General features: G+C 34.4%; 2 protein-coding genes and 1 long non-coding RNA gene across 10 annotated transcripts in view; 2 read left to right on the top strand and 1 right to left on the bottom strand.

The window, feature by feature from the left end:
- LOC108965787 overlaps positions 1-22,073 on the bottom strand; it is a 185,499-nt gene that overhangs the window by 140,341 nt on the left and 23,085 nt on the right. The window contains exon 1 of one of the 2 annotated variants that reach the window (XR_001993137.1): positions 1,910-2,257. The exons of the other annotated variant lie outside the window; for it this stretch is intronic. This is a non-coding gene — a long non-coding RNA (uncharacterized LOC108965787). Of the gene's footprint in view, positions 1-1,909; positions 2,258-22,073 lie in introns of those variants that run through there. 2 annotated transcript variants of the gene reach the window in all.
- LOC108965786 (dolichyl-phosphate beta-glucosyltransferase) lies at positions 2,319-4,004 on the top strand. Its single transcript, XM_018928402.1, has 5 exons — positions 2,319-2,580; positions 2,639-2,813; positions 2,876-3,081; positions 3,139-3,326; positions 3,400-4,004. The coding sequence occupies exons 1-5, from the start codon at positions 2,509-2,511 to the stop codon at positions 3,743-3,745; spliced, it is 987 nt and encodes a 328-aa protein (XP_018783947.1). The 5' UTR covers positions 2,319-2,508; the 3' UTR covers positions 3,746-4,004.
- LOC108965781 (tyrosine-protein kinase Btk29A) lies at positions 4,469-20,347 on the top strand. 7 transcript variants are annotated; one of them, XM_018928387.1, is made up of 15 exons: positions 4,469-4,610; positions 5,319-5,669; positions 7,778-7,873; positions 7,931-8,069; positions 8,140-8,286; positions 16,868-17,004; positions 17,069-17,185; positions 17,257-17,337; positions 17,399-17,529; positions 17,601-17,729; positions 17,812-18,005; positions 18,072-18,412; positions 18,485-18,722; positions 18,792-18,925; positions 19,016-20,347. In XM_018928387.1, exons 2-15 carry the CDS (start codon positions 5,436-5,438, stop codon positions 19,112-19,114), a joined length of 2,217 nt encoding a protein of 738 aa, XP_018783932.1. In that variant the 5' UTR covers positions 4,469-4,610; positions 5,319-5,435; the 3' UTR covers positions 19,115-20,347. The 7 variants fall into 7 exon arrangements, with proteins under 7 accessions (XP_018783932.1, XP_018783933.1, XP_018783934.1 ...); XM_018928388.1 differs by having other exon boundaries at positions 4,470-4,566; XM_018928389.1 differs by lacking the exons at positions 4,469-4,610; positions 5,319-5,669; positions 7,778-7,873; positions 7,931-8,069; positions 8,140-8,286 and adding exons at positions 10,632-10,841; positions 12,353-12,676.

Raw genomic sequence — 22,073 nt, 5'->3', positions numbered from 1 at the left:
CGGACCCGACTGCAAATATTTGCGTTAAAAAAGTTAAAAGGCAAACATTAGCAATAACGGAACGACTGCGAGGATGCCAAGAACAATATTTGCTCCAGTCAGCTGCCAACTGCCAGGAAAACTGAATATGTAAGTTGCAGATGTACGATTRGGTATATGTGTGTTTGTTAGTGTGCGCTTTTTGGTTGCACGTTGTCGTATGTGTGTATGTAGATACAAACAACGGCAATATAAGCATCGAAATAACTGAAAATGATGACAATGATTATGTGTACCTTGGAACATTTGACAAACACACGAGTTCGACTTCAGACCCGCTTTACTCGCTGCATACTAAAAAATATATAAATTATGTGTGTAAATGTGCGCGCGTATGCGTATACGCGTACTTCTGGCTATACAAATATAGATAGATAGAACTTAAAAACGCGCTGTTGGAAATATTCGCAACGTCCCGCTCGTTTGACTGAGAGCTTGCTGTTTATTCGCTGATAGCCGAGACGCTCACTCCTGTGCGCTCGTACTTGCGCACCCATAAGCTTCAACCCTCGCCAGTGTAATCAACTGGCGGTCGACCTCCCCTCAGCGCCGGAATTTACAAAGTTTAAAACGCTTTAAATTGTTTCGCAACTGTGGAGGGTGGCTGGCCAGGCATAAAGGCCAAGAAGTGTGGGCGCCAAGCTGCCATAACGAATCTCGACACATTGGCGAATGGCGAACTTGGATTTACATGTTTGCATTTAAATGGAWTTGTAATGTGCACTCCCAGACACTCYTGCTCACTCACACAAACACACATTTTGCTAAGAAGTGCTATCTCCTTGGCAATCGCACGAAACACACACAAAATTTACTCATATATAGTATCTACATACATACATATGTATGTGTGCCTGAATTTGACATCAAACCACACATTGGCGGTTGCCTTTTGCTCAATTTGCATACTGTTATTCCAAATGGCGCCCGACGAAGCTGTGTGCTTGTAAAATGGCCGACTTCACTTGATGCGTTGGCATCTAGCTTCCGCAAAGTAAGCCATGGTATCAAAGAGATCACAAAAGAGATCATTTTACTTGTGAAATTGCTTAGCAAAGTTTATCTCTTCCCCGGTCTTTTGTGTTGGCCGAATTTGAAGCCCCGTCAACGTGTTTACACAATTAATTAACTTCACGCATAGCTCTTTCGACGCCAATCACATTTCCGTCGCTATTTAGTTTAGTGGTGGTGTCATGCGAGTGACAACAGGCTAACAAACTTGACCATTTGAAATCGTAAACCCTTTTCGTCTACTTAAATCCATTTCAAGAGGCCTAATCATTTAACGCACATCATAAAAATCACATCAAGTGTTTTTTATTTACAAAAGGGTAAGGACACACTGAACAAGCACTCACACCCTYACATAACGTTCTTTAGGCAGTAGAGTCAGTGGAGCACAGAGAAGAAATCAGAGAAATTGCGCTAACCAATTTCTTAAGCAAAAAAAGGGCGAGCAAACCAGCTTGTAGTATTCTAGAGTAATGGTGGAGAGAAGTACTTGTCAATGTGTGTATGCAAGTAGTATATATGTATGTATGCATGTATTTATGTATATACGCATTGATTGCAGATATGATCTCAAATCGCATTCCAATATCTTTGTTTTTCTTGTTTTCTTCTAATGACATTAAATATTGTTATGTGCAATTCCAAATGCCCAAATGTATGTGTGTGTATATAACTAGTTTATTTAAACCAAGCCTGACTCTTTAATATGCGGTGGTTTTCTTATTTACATTTTTTTTGTATTAGTTTGACTGATTTTCGTTTGCTATGGAATGAAGTATGAAGTGAAGTAAATGATTTTTGTCCAACAAGAAATCAGAGCTTACAGTTTGAAATTTTTATAAATAATTAATTCACTTACCATAAACTTCGCCTTGCACAATTTCCTTAAGCCTTCTCTGTTAGAAAATCGTTATTTTCAAAGTACCTTTAAGTATTTCTCAAGATTGTCTTTTTCAGATTTAATTTCTTTTTTTTTTTCAATTTATTCGTATGCAGATCTCACTCAAAATCACAACATTCACAGGCCGTTGCAAAAAAAAAACACATTTCTATTGCCTGGAGTATTTAAAAAATATATTTTGAATTATAAAAACAAAGTTAAACAGCTGATTTTGGCATTATGTGCAGCGACGTTCGTTGCTAAATAATTGTTTCTGACCTCCGCGTTCTTTGCTTTGACTGTATCATAGCTCACAACCGAATAAGTGCGACGCCCAGCGTGAAATAGTTTTAGCTGTGAAGTAAACTGGCTATTCGCAATTTCAATTTATTGTGAACGAAGTATTAAAGTGACAACTGGCAAAACGGCTGTTTTTAGACAAATAAGCTGATTGATATCGCGCACAATTGCAGAATTTTGATAAATTACGTGGCGTTCTGATTGCTACCGTTTTCTTTATAAACTAGATGATGGAAATTATATTTTAAAAATTCCAATACTAACATAACCTTAACTTAATGGCTTTCGTCCAAGTGGTGCAGGTGATACTTATCGCCGGCTTGTCATTGGTAGCTGGAATCTTAGCTGTGGTAAGATATRTTTTTAAATATATATTTGTTATGGAAATACATTTCAAAAATACTTCAGCTTTTTGTTATACAAAAAGCTATAACAAAACCATTTCCTGTTATTAAAAGACGAAAGGAGGAGAGGCATTTCCTTGACCCAATAARGATACAAAATGTTGATTTTCCCTCTGTGGAAGATGAACCAACAGTTCACTTAAGTGTTATTATTCCAGCTTATAACGAGGAACAACGGTGTGAGTAAAACGATTAAAAATACTTTTTCCAAAAATGATTAAATACAATTTGTGTTTTTCAGTGCCAAAAATGCTGGAAGAATGCATGAGTTTCTTAGAGGAAAAAGCAAAACATGAGATATTTACTTACGAAGTAATTGTCGTTAGTGATGGGAGTAGTGATGGCACAGTTTCTCTTGCATTAAAATATTCAAAGCGCTACACCGTGGACAAATTTCGAGTGTTAGAGCTTTTGGACAACCGAGGCAAAGGTGGAGCTGTTCGTTTGGTAGCTAAGCAAGTGTTGAGTCATACTATTTTTTTTTAATTATACGTATTTTTGAAGGGAATGCTAAGTGCAAGAGGCCGATACTTATTATTTGCTGATGCAGATGGTGCGACGAAATTTTCGGATTACGATAAGTTGGAAAATAATATGAAAAGTATTACAAAAGATTGGCAGTTAGATGGAATTGTGGTCGGATCGCGCTCACATCTTGAGCAGGATGCTATTGCATCACGTAGTCTATTCAGGTTAATAATGCGCTTTTACTTAGCAAGTGTGTGTTTTGCAGCATTAAGATTTTGTTTCATATATTTTTAACAGAACACTCCTTATGCACGGTTTTCATTTCCTTGTATGGCTCTTTGCAGTCCGAAGTATACGAGATACCCAATGTGGCTTTAAATTACTAACTCGTTCCGCTGCACATACTTTATTTAAAAATTTACACGTTGAACGTTGGGCTTTCGATGTAGAGCTTCTATACATAGCGGAACGCTTGAAGATGCCAATAGCTGAGGTGGCAGTAAACTGGAAAGAAATTGAAGGCTCTAAATTGACGCCGGTCTGGTCCTGGATTCAAATGGGAGTTGACTTATTTTTGATCTGGTTCAGGTATACGATCGGAGCATGGCAGCTTTGTGATCAAAATAAAGARCATGTATCGTAAAAGTCAACAATTTAATTTTAATACGAAATTCGCGCAAACTTACGTTCCAGTACTACTGCATTGTTGAAAGACGATTGTTTAAACAACAATACATATTTAAGTATTCTAATAGTAAACCAAACTCATGAATGTTTTTTTTTTTTTTAATAAATATTTGCATTTTCTCGAAAAAAKAAGTAATGAAGTCTGGGTAAACAAGTTATTTACCTTAAAATTATTCAGTAAATAAAATCTCTTAAATATAAGTTTCAATTGTAAATCAATTTGTCTTTTTGAAAAACGTGGACAGTTATAAATTACACATAAATCTGTATTTTACTAGACATGTTACATTTACATGTTATACATAACATCAATGTTATCTGTGTACTTGCCATACCAAAGCGATATGTTCGAGAGTACTTTGAAATTACTATTAATATAGAAGATTTTTTTCATTTACCCTCCCTTTATCAACTTTTTTTTTTCAGTGATTGCAACAAAATTACTGGGGTATCACCCACATTAATAGTAGACATTTGTTTATATATTATTTCATACCCCTTATACTCTCTACAAATAAAACGATATGGCTTACCACTTTGTACCATGTACGGATACAATTACAGAGATCTGGCAACGTTTTACCCGGTGAATGTTAAACGAGATAAAGAAATAATGARCAAAAGAACAATGATGAAAACTCGAAAGTGGACAAAGAGAAACGATCGCCTTGGCGCAGTCGTAGAGAAGAAGAGTGTACGATCAAAGTAGGGCTTAAATGTAGTACGCGGTATGGCAGAGGATTATTTCCGCGAATCCAGCTGAAAAAATATCAAAAAGTAAAATTTTTTTCCTAATATTTGCTCGCAAAATTAATAACCAGGTGAATTAAAGGGTATAATGAAACACAATAAATACGATAAGTTAAATAAAATATCCAAAGATATACATAAGTGCGTGTTTATACATTAGTGGAGTAATGAGTAACGAAATAAAGCACAAAACAACAAGTAGATGCCGAGACTACAATGATCGAACGAAACGTCGGGGTAGGGGCAGATATGAATGAGTCTGAAATTCCTAGAATTGAGACCTGCTGAATTCGTTTGGATACGTTTCGTTAATTCGTTCAAACATTCCCTTGATATATGTATATGTATATTTTATGAAATGCATCTTTCCTTCAGCACAGTGACATTTAAAAAGTGATAAGAGGTATTCTTAATAATTTGATAAGATGTTGACGTTAGAAGAAATCCAATGCTTATCCGATAAAGGATCTCTTGTATAATGAAATCAAAGACGAGGCAATGCAGGTGAAAGTTTGTGCGCAAATAATACATACGTATATATTTAAGAAGGACTTAATACGCTCTCCTGTTTATAGATGAAAGCTTAATGTTAAAATCAATAAATAACTTATAATCCAAACGCAGTCAAAATATAATGCCCCAGTAAGAAAGAGTTTTTGAACCCTAAGTTAAGTTTACTGAACCTAATTAGCGGTTAACATAATTATTTAACAACAGGAAATTTTAGATTTGTACCTAAAGTAAACAATTCGTAAAAGTTGTGTATTTCTTTTTTACAGCCCGATCTCCTTTTAAATATGTATATGTGATAAATACGGAAAAAAGAGAAACAAGTGGGGCTTCAATCAAGATAAAAAAGTTATATAATTTCGTTGGAATCAGATTTTGGCGCAGACATGAACCGATCCTCACATGGTAGTATTCGTTCATCTTCTTCTACAGTTTGCAGTAGCAAATCATTTCAAAGTAGAATGGATAAGGTCTCCGAAAGGCTGTATGATATTGTTAAAAGCGGATCGATGGTAAAACGAGCTCAGAATAAAAAACGTTTTACACCAGTCAACTATAAACAACGATGGTTTGAACTCACCAAGAAGTCGTTATCCTATTTTGATGTGGAAAATATTGAAGTAAGTGCATTCATTACACAGTTTGTAGTTAGATAAAAAAAATGCGAGTATACAAAATTACGTTTAAAAGCTACTCCAAGTAAATCCGACATTTCCAAATACATTAAAAAATAATTGATACGATCCAGGATATTTCGGAAAAGAAATATATCTATCATACCTCTATATTATTTGGAGAATGCTTTACACTGAAACAACAGTATATTATAGTATATACAAATGATAAACATTTATGTACATATGTAGTGTTAAAATACTAAATCGAGTATCACCTAATCCAGCTGAAACCAACAATTCTGTCGGAGGAATTCTACTGGTTTTATCAGACAATAAATACGGGCTGCTTTGTATTTACATTRTATTGAGGTAATGCAACATGTGTAAATGCCGGTCTGTTAACATCAACCCTTATCTATTACTCAATGGCAAAGAAATACTTTCCAGTCTACAATATGGCCGCTTTTGCCTTCATTGTTTGTTATTAGGCTAGGCATTTTATCTCCTATAAACATTGTAGACAACTATATCTAATATATTTTAATTAGCTTGRGTGACAATAGTAATCCTTTAACTACCATTCAGGTCTTAAAAAGCTTCTCGTAAAATCCATCGATGATAAGAAGTGGCTTAAGAATTATAGGTCCCTCTATTTCTCGGATATAGTAAACCCAAGACCCAAACAATGTGTGGAAAAAATCGGTCGAAGTATCAGACAAAGCACTGAACGCCAATTCGAAACGTATACATACATACGTCAGATATTTATATTATGTTTTCAAATTCATTTTTTTTTTTTTTAATATACATACATATACAATTAATATATTGAGTAAACATTTCTGATCTCTCCAAAAACGTAAGGTTTGCACATCTGGCAATTATTTTATTTGCATAATTCKCTTTTCTACATATGTTTTCCCAACTGAAAATCTCCACATAGGGAAAACCCTCCCTGATTTGTTGTTTTCCAATTGGTATACAGGCGCATACATAAATATCCCCCGTATCCTGGCAAGTGTGCAGGAATAAGTCTCTGTTTTTCGCTACCGTGAAGAACATTGATTTCATTGCTTGAAATAGACAAGTGAACATAGAGACAAAAGTTATTCAACCTCAAATAAGTTTATGATAGTTTTTTGTACAAAACATAACAGATTTTTTAGCAATCAAAAGGACATAGTTTTTACATATTTGCTTTTACGACGTTTTCCACGTTTTAATGAGTAGAACAGTTTAATCATCTCCTTCGAAAACGGGCGTGTTTTATGTTATTGTTTTAAAAGAAGTTAGTAAGTTTTGGAAAAGAAGTGAAAATTATTCCAAATATAAATATATTTAGCTCAGCAGAATATTTATACAAAATTACCTAAATAAAGGTTATATTTAACATTGTCAAAAACACACCCAAATGCGCACAACAAATTGTTAAAAAATTTAAGAAAAAAAAATAAAATAAAATATTAAAATCTGCGGAATGGATTAACAATTTGTTAACAAAAATTTGTGCCAGTTTAAAAAGATTGACAAGGTGTTTTGAATGGGTAGAATCCATATATTACAAAATAAAAGAACAAACTTCCCAAAGCCCCACCCAAGGAAACTTGTGTATAGAAAAATTTTAGTATACGGCACCGGTCATTGAGAGTATTCATGTAAGTATTAAAAACAATTACAATGAAGCACTAGCAATTTACTAAAAGAAAAATCTCCWTTAGAGCTATACTTTGGAATTTGGTAAAAGTTCTTTTTCCTTCGGAAAAAACTTATAAAAATTATAAATAATATAAAAATGTATTAAAAGGGTGGTGGAAAGTGAACATTTGCCATTAAAAAACCCCTCTTGGATAGGGTGTCTATTCGGTATCAAAACAACGCGTAAGCGATAATAAGCTCCATACGTAAGATGGGGGTTCAGTGAACTTKTAGAAAAAATTGTAAATGAATGAAACACTTTTCGCAGCTGCAGTACAAATGTTTGACGATTATACAAAATATATTATATTGCTGCTATAATTAATGCAAAAAACGATTTTTTAAAATGTTTGTAAACAGACAAAAATTTGAAGCGCTTGGGTTTGATTTTCATATTGAGATGTTTTTATTTGTAGCGTCGTCGGGAGCGTGGTCGAGTTCCAGTAAAAGGCGTACGCTTGGTTGAAACTGCTATTGTTAGTGGAGAGGGTGGAGATCCTTTTGCACCAAACGTGAGTAAAATATTTGAGTATATACAAAGTCTTCTATGCTGAAAATGTTTGTTGCAGGGATTTCCGTTTCARGTTGGTTATTGTGAGTCCTCCAATGATCAGCAGCTATCGGGACGCTCTGTACCGCAATATATTTTATATTTATTAGCGAGTAGTGAAAGGGAACGTGATGATTGGATACGTGCCATAAGAGAGGGTTAGTCGAATAAGACGTTARTCCGTTTTTAAATCATTCAAATTTTAAAATTTTGTTATTGATTTATTAGTTTGTGAAGAAACAAATACACCGAAGTCATATCGTTTTCATCCGGGTCTCTGGACCGGTAAAAGGTGGTCCTGCTGTAAAGGAATAAGTCGAGCAACGTTCGGATGTCAGGCTGCGACCCATTGGTTGGAAGCGAATAATAATCCAAGTGAGTACACTCGAATATATACTATTAATTACATCATTTTTACATATGATGTATTACTTATTGATAGCCTACAATATTTTGGTGTCACATAATAACATATGTAACTGTAGAACCTAATTAATAGAATTAGCAATAAACAAATATGCTAAGGGCAACCATTTTCTTATTTACTTCTTTCAAAACAAGAATGCTTGAGTGAAATTTCGTTCAAATAAAATTGTAGCGAAATATTATTAAATGACTTAATATTCAGTAATATTTGTTTATTTAAAATTATGAAATTATTTATTTCCTGACTCTTTTATTTAAATGAGTAAATRTGTCTACAAATACACAATAGTGAGTAAGAATCTGTTGAGCATTTCCGAGCGCAAGAAAGACACTCAAAATTCAAAAACCGGTTGCATTTCTGCCAAATTTATAAAAAAAAAAAAATTAAAAGACTTTGGGAGCAAATCGTAACTAAGAAAAAGAACTGATAATTGAGCGAAATAGCAAAACGGTGAAACTTTTGTTCCTGAAGTCTAGAGCCTAACTAGAGACTGGCCGCTAGATCAGCAGACTGTAGGGCAAAAGGCAAACGAGTTTTACTTATTTCTTTGGTTGCATATGTTTTGTTTTTATCTTTTTGATGTCTTACACATTCTCCCAATAGTCGAATTGTGTACAACCATTATATGAACCATTAGCACAGACACGTGCAATGAACTTGACAACTTTCAACTGTCGTTTATTTGTTGTCTGTTCAGTGCTCWTTTATCCAAATTATTTGATTTTTTCCTATTGTACTAAAGGTAAATACATATGTTTCTATTATTTGTTTGCTTACACTGAAATTCATATAAACACTTGAAGAAAGTCTTCAWGATATTATTAATCCAGGATTGTTACATATTCATATATATGCTATATATGGGCACTATATGCCCAAAATAATATGGTTGTGAGTCACCACAAATATACATATTGTACAATCCTATGCGGCCGTTAGATCGAATCAATTATCGCTTTATTCTCTATTTTGACTCAGGAACTTGTCTAATTTACTAACAACTCACCCTGTATTTGTGGAAATGTTAAAACACATACATACAGGCGTATTCATGTAATTTCCTAAAATATCTTTGGAAAAGTTTGTCTTATGGAGAGTCCATGGTCCATGATCGATTAGCTGTGAAATACTGGTTTGTCTATAGCGTGCATGTTTGTGTGAGTGTGTCAGCATCTCTGTTCATATCAGCAAAACATAGTGTTCACCTTTTGATTAATGATTTGGTTATTTTGTGATTCTAAACGTGGGAAATTAACCGGGTAATAAAGCCTAAGACATTTCTCTTGTAGCTGACCACGCACTTTTCGTAAGAACATATAAAGTCACTTAACATCTATGGCTCGCTAGGTTGAAGAAATTAAATTTTGTGAAATTTTTATGTTTTATTATTTTAAGCTTGAATCTAATATACACAAATTGATTATGAATCAGGAAAGACTATACATCTATTAGTTAAAGCACATATGTTCATATGTAAATATGTATGAATTTGTAAATACGTTAATATATTTGTATTAATATTTAGCCCTTAGGGTGCAGACACATCCGTAATCAATTGGAATCGATGATTTAACACCGATTTTTTGTTTCTAACAATAAATTCAATATTGAAATCTTGCGTATGCTAAAAGTCATTTTGGGATAAATGAAATTATTGATGAATATTTATTATACATACTACATGTGTATGTGTGATATTACTGAGGCTATATATTTGAGATCTTATAATAAATTTCATTAAGGCGAATTTAGTTTATTTCTTTGAAATAAAAATGCAATATAACATTGTCATTAAACTTGCTATTTCCCAAAAACCTCAAAAAAATAACATTTGCATTTCCATACATACGTTCATAAAAGGTGTTATATTCAAAATATGTACCCATCTAAATTGAAGAAATTGTAGGTATATCCTCAAACTAGAATTGCTTGGGGAATGGCAGCGCCGAAATCACTTTAAATATGCTTATGCACCAAGTCATTGTGTGCACTGAAAATGATGAGCTATTTAAAGTTCACACAAATGTGCAATGTGTGCATAGATGCTTTAGTGTGTGTTATAAACGATTATGTGCGTAAATGCATKTGTATGTTTATGTAGCCTAACTTCTAGTAAAGATTCCCCCTTTTTGAGAGTTCTTCGAAATTCTCTGCCCAACCCAATTTATCTTTCGTACTCCCTTCTTCCAAAAATTGGTTGGTTAAGGCTACCCAACTTGTTGAGCAAGCTGTTTTGAGCAGAAATTGCTATGAGAGGAAAGCAGTAAGCACTATCACTCGGACCGTACCACTTTGGTTTCAGTTTRCGGCGAGACTCAAGCGAATGTGATCGTGCTGTGAGACACCTCTTCGGCGCCTGAAGTGTGTGTGGCATTGTCTGTAGCTCCGGTAAATTCATTGTTGTGCTAATAAAGTAAAAATTAACATACACATGCATACACTCGTCGGTTTTTATGTATACAAAATACAAAATATGTGCACAGGCTTGAAACGTGCTTAAAATGTATGATTATTTATTTTTATTTTGTTATTGTGTTGTTTGGTTGAGAAAATGTGAATAATATCGGGTGAAATAGAAAAACGTCACTTATCTCGGTATTTTCCAGCTCGAAGACTCTAGAGAGKATTTATTTTTCCATAATTGAAACCGATTTCTATATTTCTGCTAAATAGTAAAAGCCAACGTGTTATCTGCAATCTTTGACTAGCAATGCATAAATGCACAACYAATTCGAATGAAATTTTCAAATTAATATTTTTAAACTCACAGTGCACAAATGACAAAAGTAGCTAATTGGAAGWTTATTTGTAGGAAGAATTAATTGAAAAAATGTGGTGGAAATTGCATTTACATACACTCAAGGCCAAATAGWTTACGGTGTTAATTCATGTACATATACATACATAGTTAAGTGTGTGTGGCTTCAAAGAAAACAACGCATTTAGTCATATCCTCCTTTTCAGAATAACAAATAAATATAAATATGAAACAATTCTCAAAGGTTTATTGAATGAACTATACCGTACCTGTGCGATTCCAGCAAAACCAAAAAAGTTACCAAAAGCAAACTCAAGAGTGAATTTGTAATGAGGAGCACTCAACTATATTTGACGAACGAAGTCTTATGAGAAAGCAATAGTAAACTAATTATATACGTATATGTATGTATGTATATGTGCATGAGTGTATGCATGTAGGAAAACAAATTTGTTCATATCGTAGAACTGTTTTCTCATGCGGTGCCTTTTCTATTGCCTCCGAAGTTTTACTAAGATAATTTGCACTAAATGMGCATTTCCCTAAACCGGTTCGGTATTTTACCTGTTGCCTTTACCGTACGCAAGATAAAATTTGGACAATGTAAACGGAGAAAATGAAGTATTCGCGTCAAACATTTTCTTAGAAAATGTATAAAACTTATTCAGAACTTATCACGAATTCGATACGACCTGTCTTATTATGAATATGTTATCTTTGGATCCCTACATAAACATAGAAATGTGTAATTTCGTATAAATAGAAAATAACCAAAAGAGGGAATATCTGAAGATCTCACATGGGTGACTTAAGACCCTTAAAAGAAGTGTTCGCAGATAAACATGTCAAGCCACTCCTTAAATCACTTTCTTATTTTTCGCTTTCTTCCTCTTTCTCTCTTGCTTGTGCTTGTTTTGCTTCTTGGACTGCTCACTTATTCACAATAAAAATATGTTGACTTTCCTTAAGCAGGTAATTTTGTGGTGGAGGCTAATTTCTACTTAAATATATATTTATGTGGTTACAGGCATATGTATGTATGTACATATGTCCTATTTGTTTGTGCATACTGATATAAATATGCATTGAAAAAATAAAAACTCTTCATATGTATGATAACAACCACAAACCAAAAAAWTTATCGACTCTACACCTATTGTTTTGTGAAACATTTGAAGCGCATGTCCTTGGTCACGTTGTCCACCCTCAAATTTGAAGAATATACAAACTTCACATAATATTGTTCTATAATATAGGTCTTCATTTACTACACATGTGTGCATTTGGTCATATCGCAAGTAGATTGGCTTCCAATAGCCTAGTGAACACAATTAGTAACTAAGTGAAGATAATAATAAACTTTGAAGCTTACTCTGGTACCGTGACAATGAAAGCCGAATTTATGCAGAGTCGGCTAAACAATTAGKCTACATCTTGTAGTGCGCAAATGATTCCGTGTGTTAGCTTCACGGAAACCAGTGTGCTGGGCAATATGAAAGAACGTGTAAAAGAAATGAAAGTGTTTGGCTGTCGTTTAAATTTTTGGAATAATGTCGGACAATGCCTGCCAAGCTCAAAAGGTATGTACACATATTACAAATAAGAAGTTAGATGTCTTTAGTATACCCATTTTGAGATATCACTAAAATTTAAGAATTGAAGTTATAAGTCATCCCAAAGGAGCTGGAGCCATCTTAATATATTTTTAATATATAGCAAATTGCTAGCGTGTTTCTTTAATCGATCGTAGTGACAATTCAATAAGGTCGGCACAATATGTTCCCAACAGAATTTCTACAAAAGGTGTCTCCAGGCCTGATCAAGTAGCATTTGTCGTTACTCGATAAATGTTAATCCTTCCCGCCTGTAGCACTATCGAATAAATMTATTTATGTATATTCTCTCAGTATTTACTATTGCGGTAAGTGCATGTTCCCAAAGTTAGGCAAACATTGTAGCTTGCTCGCAGCTGTTGCTGACGTCTTTAACTTATTTTTATTTTATTTTATGTGTGTGTATGTGTGTATCTGAAGCAAACACGTGTACGTGTGAGTGGCTACTATTGAGCTGCGAAACCAGAAGCGARGTTTGCTTGCTTTTCATTGCCGTTGTTGTTGTGTTGCTGTTGCTATTGCTGTTGTCGTATTACCAGATATACACAGCCATGCGTTGAGTATTTGTACAAATTGTTGAAGTTTATTTTTTATACCACTACTATCGCATGTGCATATACAGGTGTGTGTGTGTGTGTGTGTGTGTRTGTGTGTGTRTGTGTGCAGCACGCATTGTGTATGAAAGTTAAGATACTTCGACTTAAGTTTGTTTGAATATGCATAGTGGTTTTTCCACTTTTTTACCGTTTCTGCCAGCTACTGTCGCACCAACTGACTGTGCCGTTGACTATTGTCTCCTGATAGTAACTCAATTTAAGCGCAACTAAATCTGACACTAACTTCGCTCACAGCTCTCTTCTGAAGTGGCCTGTGAACAGTTTTACTGAATGCAACAACAGTAACCACAACGACAGCGATAGATGCATAGACGCAGTAACAGGTTGGCAGGTTGGATACTATTTATATTTCTTCTTCTTGCCCAGTTGAGTTTTAACTTTTATTAATAGAAGATCGTCGTGTACTCGCAATGCCATCGGAGACATATATACATAATTGAATAAACACATATATATTATGTCTCATGGCTTAAAAAATCTAAACCTAAAGATTTGACTACACTAAAAACAGAATATTAATAATAGAAAAATCAAGGAATAGTAAATTAACCCACATCAGGGCCACTACACGGCTTATAAATATACTTTTGTACTTTCAAATAGCAACCATTTTTCTTACAACAAAGCAAATTTTGTTTGCAGAGTGGAAAATTGCACTATTCATAGTGTGTAGACAACATACATATCTACATAAATATCTCGGTTTACGTAAACTAAGGCAATAAAGAGTGTTTGCAAAAGTGAATTGAAAAGCCTCCGATGGTTAGATATTTTGCTAAGTCGTTAAAAACGGTATTTTCTCATACTCGCGTCTGTATGTATGTACATATGTGGATTGGTGTTATATTCGCAAAGTTGAAAACGAAATAAATGGGTTGAAAAAATAATAACTAAAAGATACATATACCCAAAAGATCAAAATATAACTGGCTAAAAGTGGAAAACTAAGTTTCGATCGAAAATTGACAGAGGAAAAAGCACCTTTTTCGGATGTGCGGATTCGATGTTTTTTTCAATATTGTACCTTGGAGAGACTTCTTCATTTTTTCACTCAATGTTGAATTACAAACTAATTTCATTGTTGTTTTTACGCTGCGTTGCTTGTAGCTTCTTTATAATTACATATGGATATGTATGTGTGTATACATATGTTTTGAAGACGAGGCTTAGTCAATGTGGTTACTGTAGTGTCTTGCTGATTGGTGGTGTTCTTCAAGTGTTAATACTTACTTTATTTATTTATTATCTCTTTTTTTATAACCCATCTAACTTAATGTCTGAAGTAATTACGGACGAATGCATGTTGCGTACGTGTGCGTTACGGCATTTATGGTGTTTGGCTTACTGGTGAACTGCGTTTGAAGGCGATCGCGCAAGTATAGCCATTAGCTGTTTAGAAACATACGCTTATGCTCACACATCAATCCTAAGGCCTATGATTATACTACAGTTTGTATGTGCATGTGTTTTTAAAACCCAACATACAATTTAGATTGGTGCAAACTTTAAGTTAGTCCAGAAGCACAAATTAGAACTCTAAACCGAAAGGGTTTCATTGATAAGCCTGCCATCAATTGTATGACAGGTGCTTGAACCTATTATTAATTAAGATTGTTGGACTTAAACAACACAGAAAGTGCTCGAACCTCAACTAAAAGAACTAAAGAGCGGAGCTTTAGGTTTTACATTATTCATACTAACGGATATATGATTACAAAGATGCTCATAAAGTAAGGTTTTTTAATGTGATAAATGTCTCCGTGAGGAGACATATTTCTGGTTTGAGGTTTCTTGCATAGTGAAGAAGTGCCCCATGGTGTCAAAACTTTATAGGCTTACACAAATTTTAAAAATCGAATATCATATAATTATATCAAGAAAGCTTCCTGCCAATTTACAACCCAAGTCATTTGATTTGATTTCGGATACCCCACATTCGTTCAATTCGAGCTCTATGTTCATRAATCAGCTACATTTGTCCAACCACTTGGAAACCAACACTCAGCACATTATTGCCTAGAGCCCGTTTAAACGCTAAATGTCATAAAATTTTCGAATTAAAAATACATACATATGTATATGTACATTGAAAACTTCTTTTCAATAATTTAACTTTAATAAAACTTGTATCCCTCTAAAAAAAAACACCCTTTGCTTGTTTGTAGTTACCGCGCGCGAAATTTATAACAGCATATTCGCACTCTCACGATCACTTCACTTGCCTTTTTAGCAGTCACAGATTATACCCACTACAGACGGTGAATTGAGTAAAAGCAAACAAAACCGCTACTAGCAACTGAGCGCTTTTAACAGTAAGCATTTCCCTGCAAATTCATCATTCAATTGCTGAACGTCTAAAGATAAATTGAAAGTGAAAACTATTGTGTGTGTATTTGTATTATTTGTTGTTGTCCAACACCTTGCGCCCGGCTCTAAGTGTATCTATTCGAATTAACTGGTGCAAATATGATGCTTTTATCCGCTTTGAAGTTGGGTACGTTACTAGGTATTGTATAAAATGTGTGTTGATTGTAATCTAGTTTTATTTTATTCTCATTTTCCTCACGAGGCGCTAGTTACTAAGCAGAGTTGCTCTTACAGACATAGGATATGTACATATTTATCCAAGATACGAGTACACGTATGTATATTTCTCACAAAAACAAAAAAGTATATGTACCAAATATGAGAAAGTTGAAAAGTAGTCGTAGTGATGATTTTGAATGCATTTGTGTCCGATATCTTTGTTGCCGTTCGGTGCTATTTCAGCAAAGCAGCTGTTTTAGGAATGTTGCATCGTCTATTATGGCAGGTTGTTATTTTGTTGCGATGTGTCGACGTACGCAAACTGTTTTACCTTTCATTTATAAAGTACCGTTACCGTTACGTATTCGCGTTTGTAATCAGTAGAAGTTTTCTTCAAACTAAACTGAGCTTTTAAAATAAATACGCCAAAGTATATGCAAACATATGTATTTATATTGTTTTTGAGGGATTTGATTTTTTWCTGATTTCATTCAAAATCAATGCAACCAAAGCAAAATTTTGAAGCCAAGCAAGACAATGCAATATATTAATAATATATATTGAAGCTTGCTGCAATATATTATGATATAGTTATAAAGTTAGTTAGTAAATAGTAAGTGAATTCAATAACCTGCCAAAATAAGCCTTGAATCTATGCACATAATACTTTGGTTTGTCCATGACTCAAGCGCTTTTTCTTCGCGAATACGCGACCTCCGGCTGACGTGCGTTCAGCCAACAAACGACTGACATCCCACAACGAGCTCAAAGCTAAAACACTTTATACAATTTTGGCAACACAGTTGCGCAATACTTTGATGGTTTGAAAACTCCTACACCAAACGGTATTCGCTGTCGCTTTAAGCGGACAATGTACTAAAGGCCATTTGTATTTTTGGTTGTTATGCATAAGTATGTAGTAGCACAAATGCGTGTATTAGCCTATTTACAAGCATTTTCCATTTCCAATCAATTTTGTTATGAGRTTAATATTTAATTTTATTAATTTTTATAGGTACAGGAAGCTCTCCTGCCCAGAACACCACTCGTAGTAGTAGTCCGAACAACTCCACCTCGACCAGTCAATTTAATCTGCATCATAATAGTTCCGGAAGTTTGGGGAGCTCGACACCTACATCTGCACCGCTACAAGTAAGATAACTTTCGTTTAGAGATTTTTCCACTTGCATATTTTCACATGTTCTGCTCCGTTTAGCCTTCGGTTACCACCTTTAAGCAATCACCAAATATTTTGAATAGCGGCGCTACATCGTTGGACAACACAATGCCGGGAGGTATTCCAACGCCGGGTACTCCAAATTCTAAGTCTAAGGTAAGTTTAAGCCCTGGCAAATAGTAATTTATATATGGCATATAACTTTGKGCATTTGTGTACATTTGCAGGATAATTCACATTTCGTCAAAGTTGTGGTGGCTCTTTACCCGTTCAAAGCAATTGAAGGTGGCGATTTATCACTCGAAAAGGTAGGGTAGCCTTTTTATTGACGAATAGAATGCATTTGCAATTATGTTGGTTCTTTATTAGAATGCTGAATATGAAGTGATTGATGATTCCCAAGAGCACTGGTGGAAAGTGAAGGACGCTGTGGGCAATGTGGGCTATATACCAAGTAATTACGTTAAGCCGAAAGCTTTGCTAGGCTTGGAGCGTTATGAGTGAGTGCACAAATTTYCCAATATTTATTCAGAATTCCTTGCATTTAAACAAACATTATTTTGACACACAGATGGTATGTTGGCGATATGTCTCGCCAACGCGCTGAATCTCTTTTAAAACAGGGTGACAAAGAAGGTTGTTTTGTTGTGCGGAAATCATCGACAAAAGGTTTATACACGCTGTCTTTACATACCAAAGTGTGAGTATATCAAWATACTCGTATATTCTAGGCAACAAAAGAATAACTTTTGCATATGCTTCTCTTCTCTCTAACTATTTAGTCCACAATCTCATGTGAAGCATTATCACATCAAGCAAAATGCGAGAGGCGAGTACTATTTGAGTGAGAAACATTGCTGTGAGACCATACCGGACCTAATAAACTATCATCGACATAATTCCGGGGGATTAGCGTGCCGTTTAAAATCATCGCCTTGTGATAGACCAGTTCCACCAACTGCTGGATTGTCCCACGGTAAGTGGTATTAGTGTTTATTTGTGGAGCATGTTTCAAGCTCACTTATATTTTTTTATACAACAGATAAGTGGGAAATTCACCCAATGGAGTTAATGCTCATGGAAGAGCTTGGTTCGGGACAATTCGGTGTGGTACGACGGGGAAAATGGCGCGGATCCATTGACACTGCTGTTAAAATGATGAAGGAAGGCACAATGTCCGAGGACGATTTCATTGAGGAAGCCAAAGTGATGACCAAATTGCAACATCCTAACCTTGTGCAATTGTATGGCGTTTGCTCGAAGCATCGTCCTATTTACATTGTCACCGAATATATGAAACATGGATCATTGTTGAACTACTTGCGCCGGCATGAGACCACACTGATTGGTAACATGGGTTTGTTGTTGGACATGTGTATACAGGTATGTATAATCGATTTCTCCGTTATTTTGCAATTCGCAACCTTACATTGTCGCTTTGTTATTGCGTCACAGGTTAGCAAAGGAATGGCTTACTTGGAACGTCACAACTACATTCATCGTGATTTAGCCGCACGTAATTGTCTCGTTGGTTCGGAAAATGTCGTAAAAGTCGCAGATTTCGGTTTGGCTCGTTATGTTTTGGACGACCAATACACAAGCTCAGGTGGCACTAAGTTTCCTATTAAATGGGCACCGCCGGAGGTATTGAATTATACGCGTTTCTCTTCCAAAAGCGATGTTTGGGCATACGGTACTTAGCCTATATTCGAAATGAGTTCAGTTTAAACAATTTTCTCGTTTTCTCGAATTTCTCATTTAGGAGTACTTATGTGGGAAGTGTTCACCTGTGGCAAAATGCCTTACGGCCGTCTTAAGAACACCGAAGTGGTGGAACGTGTCCAACGTGGTATTATATTAGAAAAACCAAAGTCATGTGCAAAGGAAATATACGATGTAAGTAAGGCCACAGAAGCCTGCAACTTTTCTCATAATAATTGAAAATTGCATTTACATTACATTAATTTGTGCTGTTCATATTTATAGGTTATGAAGAAATGCTGGTCTCACGGTCCGGAAGAGCGCCCCTCATTCCGTATTCTCAAGGAGCAACTAGCCCTCGTCGCTCAAACACTAACTGACTAAGCTTCAGCTGAGTTTATCGATGCGACATCAGTGATTGTCGAATTATGTACTGAGTTAATTTATATAGATATTAGCTAAGTAATCGAGGAGTGAAATATTAGGAAGGAAAATAGAGTTTGCCAAAAGCTTATTCTTTAGAAACAAGTAAATGCTAAGTAAAGTAATCAAACTGCTAATATGAATTCATAATATCATCCATCTCTTAAAGTAATCAATACTTTTGTGGAAACTAAACAAAAAAATATAAGTAGGAATATAAAACAAGTCAAATAATTAAAAAATATGAATAAAGCAAAMAATTTCATATTAAGAATAACGCTCTTCGCAAGCGTGCGATTTGCTAAGGTATTCGAAAAGTTGTCAAGCTGACTTAAATACATACATAAGTTATGAATGCATCCTAAAATGTTTGTAATTTTTTCAACTAGCCAGCCACGTTAATTAAGAAATGAACAATTGAAAGAGAGATTTTTGAACTATTTTTAGTAAGAAATAACGTTTAGTATGCTTTTTTATTGTGCTTTTTACTTTTATATACACAAAAATGAACGTATGCATACAAAAACTAAATTTAGATATAAATAACGTAATTCGAATATTGAAACTGATTAAATATAATGACTATGGATATCTTAAATGTAAGTCAAGACGCCATGTATGATGTGAGAATAGAGTTCACGTTGAAGAATTTATGTATTATTTCATATTTTTCCGTACAAAACTACGGCAAGTTGAATAAGAGTAAAAATATAATTAAAAAGCGCATATATAAGTGCATAGGAATGATTTCTTTTATAAAATATGTGCCTATCCGGGCAAACACTCACCGTTCTAATATCTGTTTTTCGTTTACATATTTACATATTTCCATATATACATACATATGTATATTCCTTCATGGATAAAAGAAGAACATGAACGAACACATTTATTTTTAAGTCGCATTGTGTGCGCATAGTAATTATGAATTAATATAAATTCTTTTGTGATTTACTTTTAATATTTGCAGATAAAAGTGAAACTTGAATGCACCTTATGCGTATAGCAACCGCCTGTATTATTCACTTAAACATATACATTTGTWTATAYGTATGTGTATTTGAAAACATTAAATATATGTATGGGTGCATTTTGCGATATTTCAAGTTTTATTTGATAAATATTTGTAGAACTATGATTTACATTACTATTTTGATGTACAATTACATATCCGTTTATTCATATACAAACATGCATATGTATTTCTGTGTTATGCATTTGTACGACACGCAATATCCAAGCATTGTTTTTTTTTTATTATTCGTATTATCAATGTTTTAGTTGTATTTAAATTATTTTGTAAGATGTAATAAGAAAATAACGAATAAAAACATACATACGCGTTTTTATCAGCATTTTTTTTWTAATTTTAACTGTGCTAAGACAGATTAATCGCCTCATAAAGCGCATGTGTATTGAACTAAACTACATCCAAATGTAACCAGTTAATAAAAAGTGAAACCGTTTATCTGCTGAAGGAGTGTCACGGCGATGTCAGTTTAGACAATGGGAATACAGTGCTTAGAACCCATTTAAAGTGGGCGGCTGCGCAATGCACTTCGGTTTTTTTCTACACAAAAATTCACATCCCTTATTCAAACTTAAAATGTGTACATGGACATCGATCATTTTAAATATTAATTTTGATTTACTAAACACAAGCCGAAACACGAAATTCACGATTCAAATAAATGCATAATGGGTATAGTTTGGTGCAGCATAATTCTGTAATTAAACATTAAGAAATACAAAATTGCGTTTATGTTCAGAATGCAGCGTACATATACAATTCTAAGGTAAATTCAGAAATGAAGACGATAATGAGTGCTGTTACTTTCACATGAGTTAATTAAAAACAGTTAGGAGTTTATTGAATGATGAGTGTGATGTGATGCAATAGAAATAYCTGAGTTGAAGTTGTGTCATTCTTCAAAGCGGTTGTGAAATGTTTCATTTAAAATCATATCACAGCCAGCTTTGAGGAGCGATACGATTTCGTCAACAGCATCTATGGATGGACACAAACTACTGTTGTTGGATCGTTCTAAATGTTCAGTTCGGTAATTGAATGCCAAAAATTTAACTATAACAAATTAATTAACGTTCAATTTAAACTCAGCTAAAAGTATGTTTTGCAGAAGAATGGGCGTTATGCACAGTTATGTACATACATATATATGTACATATGTCAGCATGGTAATCAACTTATTTATGTGTGGGTGGAAATTGCACTTGGGGGAAAAAAGCAATATCAGTGGGGCTTACAACTGCGCACTGTGTGGGCATAAAATCTGGCGTCACTTTGCGAWTGGTTTGTACTCATGTACGCAATTCATTGCTGAAATTTCAATACAGTTTATAGAACGTACACGCATGAATCGCCGTTAAAGCGAGAAATTGTGTGGGTTAAGGTTGTCGAGTTGAACTGTAGAAATTACACATTGCCTTACAGAAAATACCTAAATAAAAAGAGAAGAGTAAGAAAATCGAATGAAAAGTGAATGAATTCACTTTAATTGAAACTTCAAATATTTTACCATATACATCTTCGTTAACATAATAAAACCGTTAGTTAGTAAAATGTATTTTGTTGCTTAACCCTAACTTGAATTGAAAAAGCTCTTCAACTCTCACAAAGGAATATTACCGTTTGAGTTTCTTGGAGCTTTGCCCACAAAGCCCCTTGCAATTCAAAATGTAACGGACCGTTGTCATTATTTTTCAATAATTTTTAAAATTTGTGCATAATTTTTGTGTAAAATTTAGTTGCATGCAAAGCTACATAAGTGTGTTCGGAAATTTAATGTCAATCGTTCAGGTGTAGCATGTGCTGTGAGTTTGTGCGATTGTTTGACACATTGAATTTCGTTAAATTGCACATAAAGGTATACACAAAAGCTCTTTTAATTGAATTAAATTG

The sequence above is a fragment of the Bactrocera latifrons genome, unplaced genomic scaffold (genome assembly GCF_001853355.1).
Source record: "Bactrocera latifrons isolate USDA-ARS-PBARC rearing strain unplaced genomic scaffold, ASM185335v1 scaffold_149, whole genome shotgun sequence".
In the NCBI taxonomy this organism is placed as follows: Eukaryota; Metazoa; Arthropoda; class Insecta; order Diptera; family Tephritidae; genus Bactrocera; species Bactrocera latifrons.
Note: the sequence above shows the minus strand (reverse complement) of the source record. Positions and strands in the feature narration are given on the sequence as shown.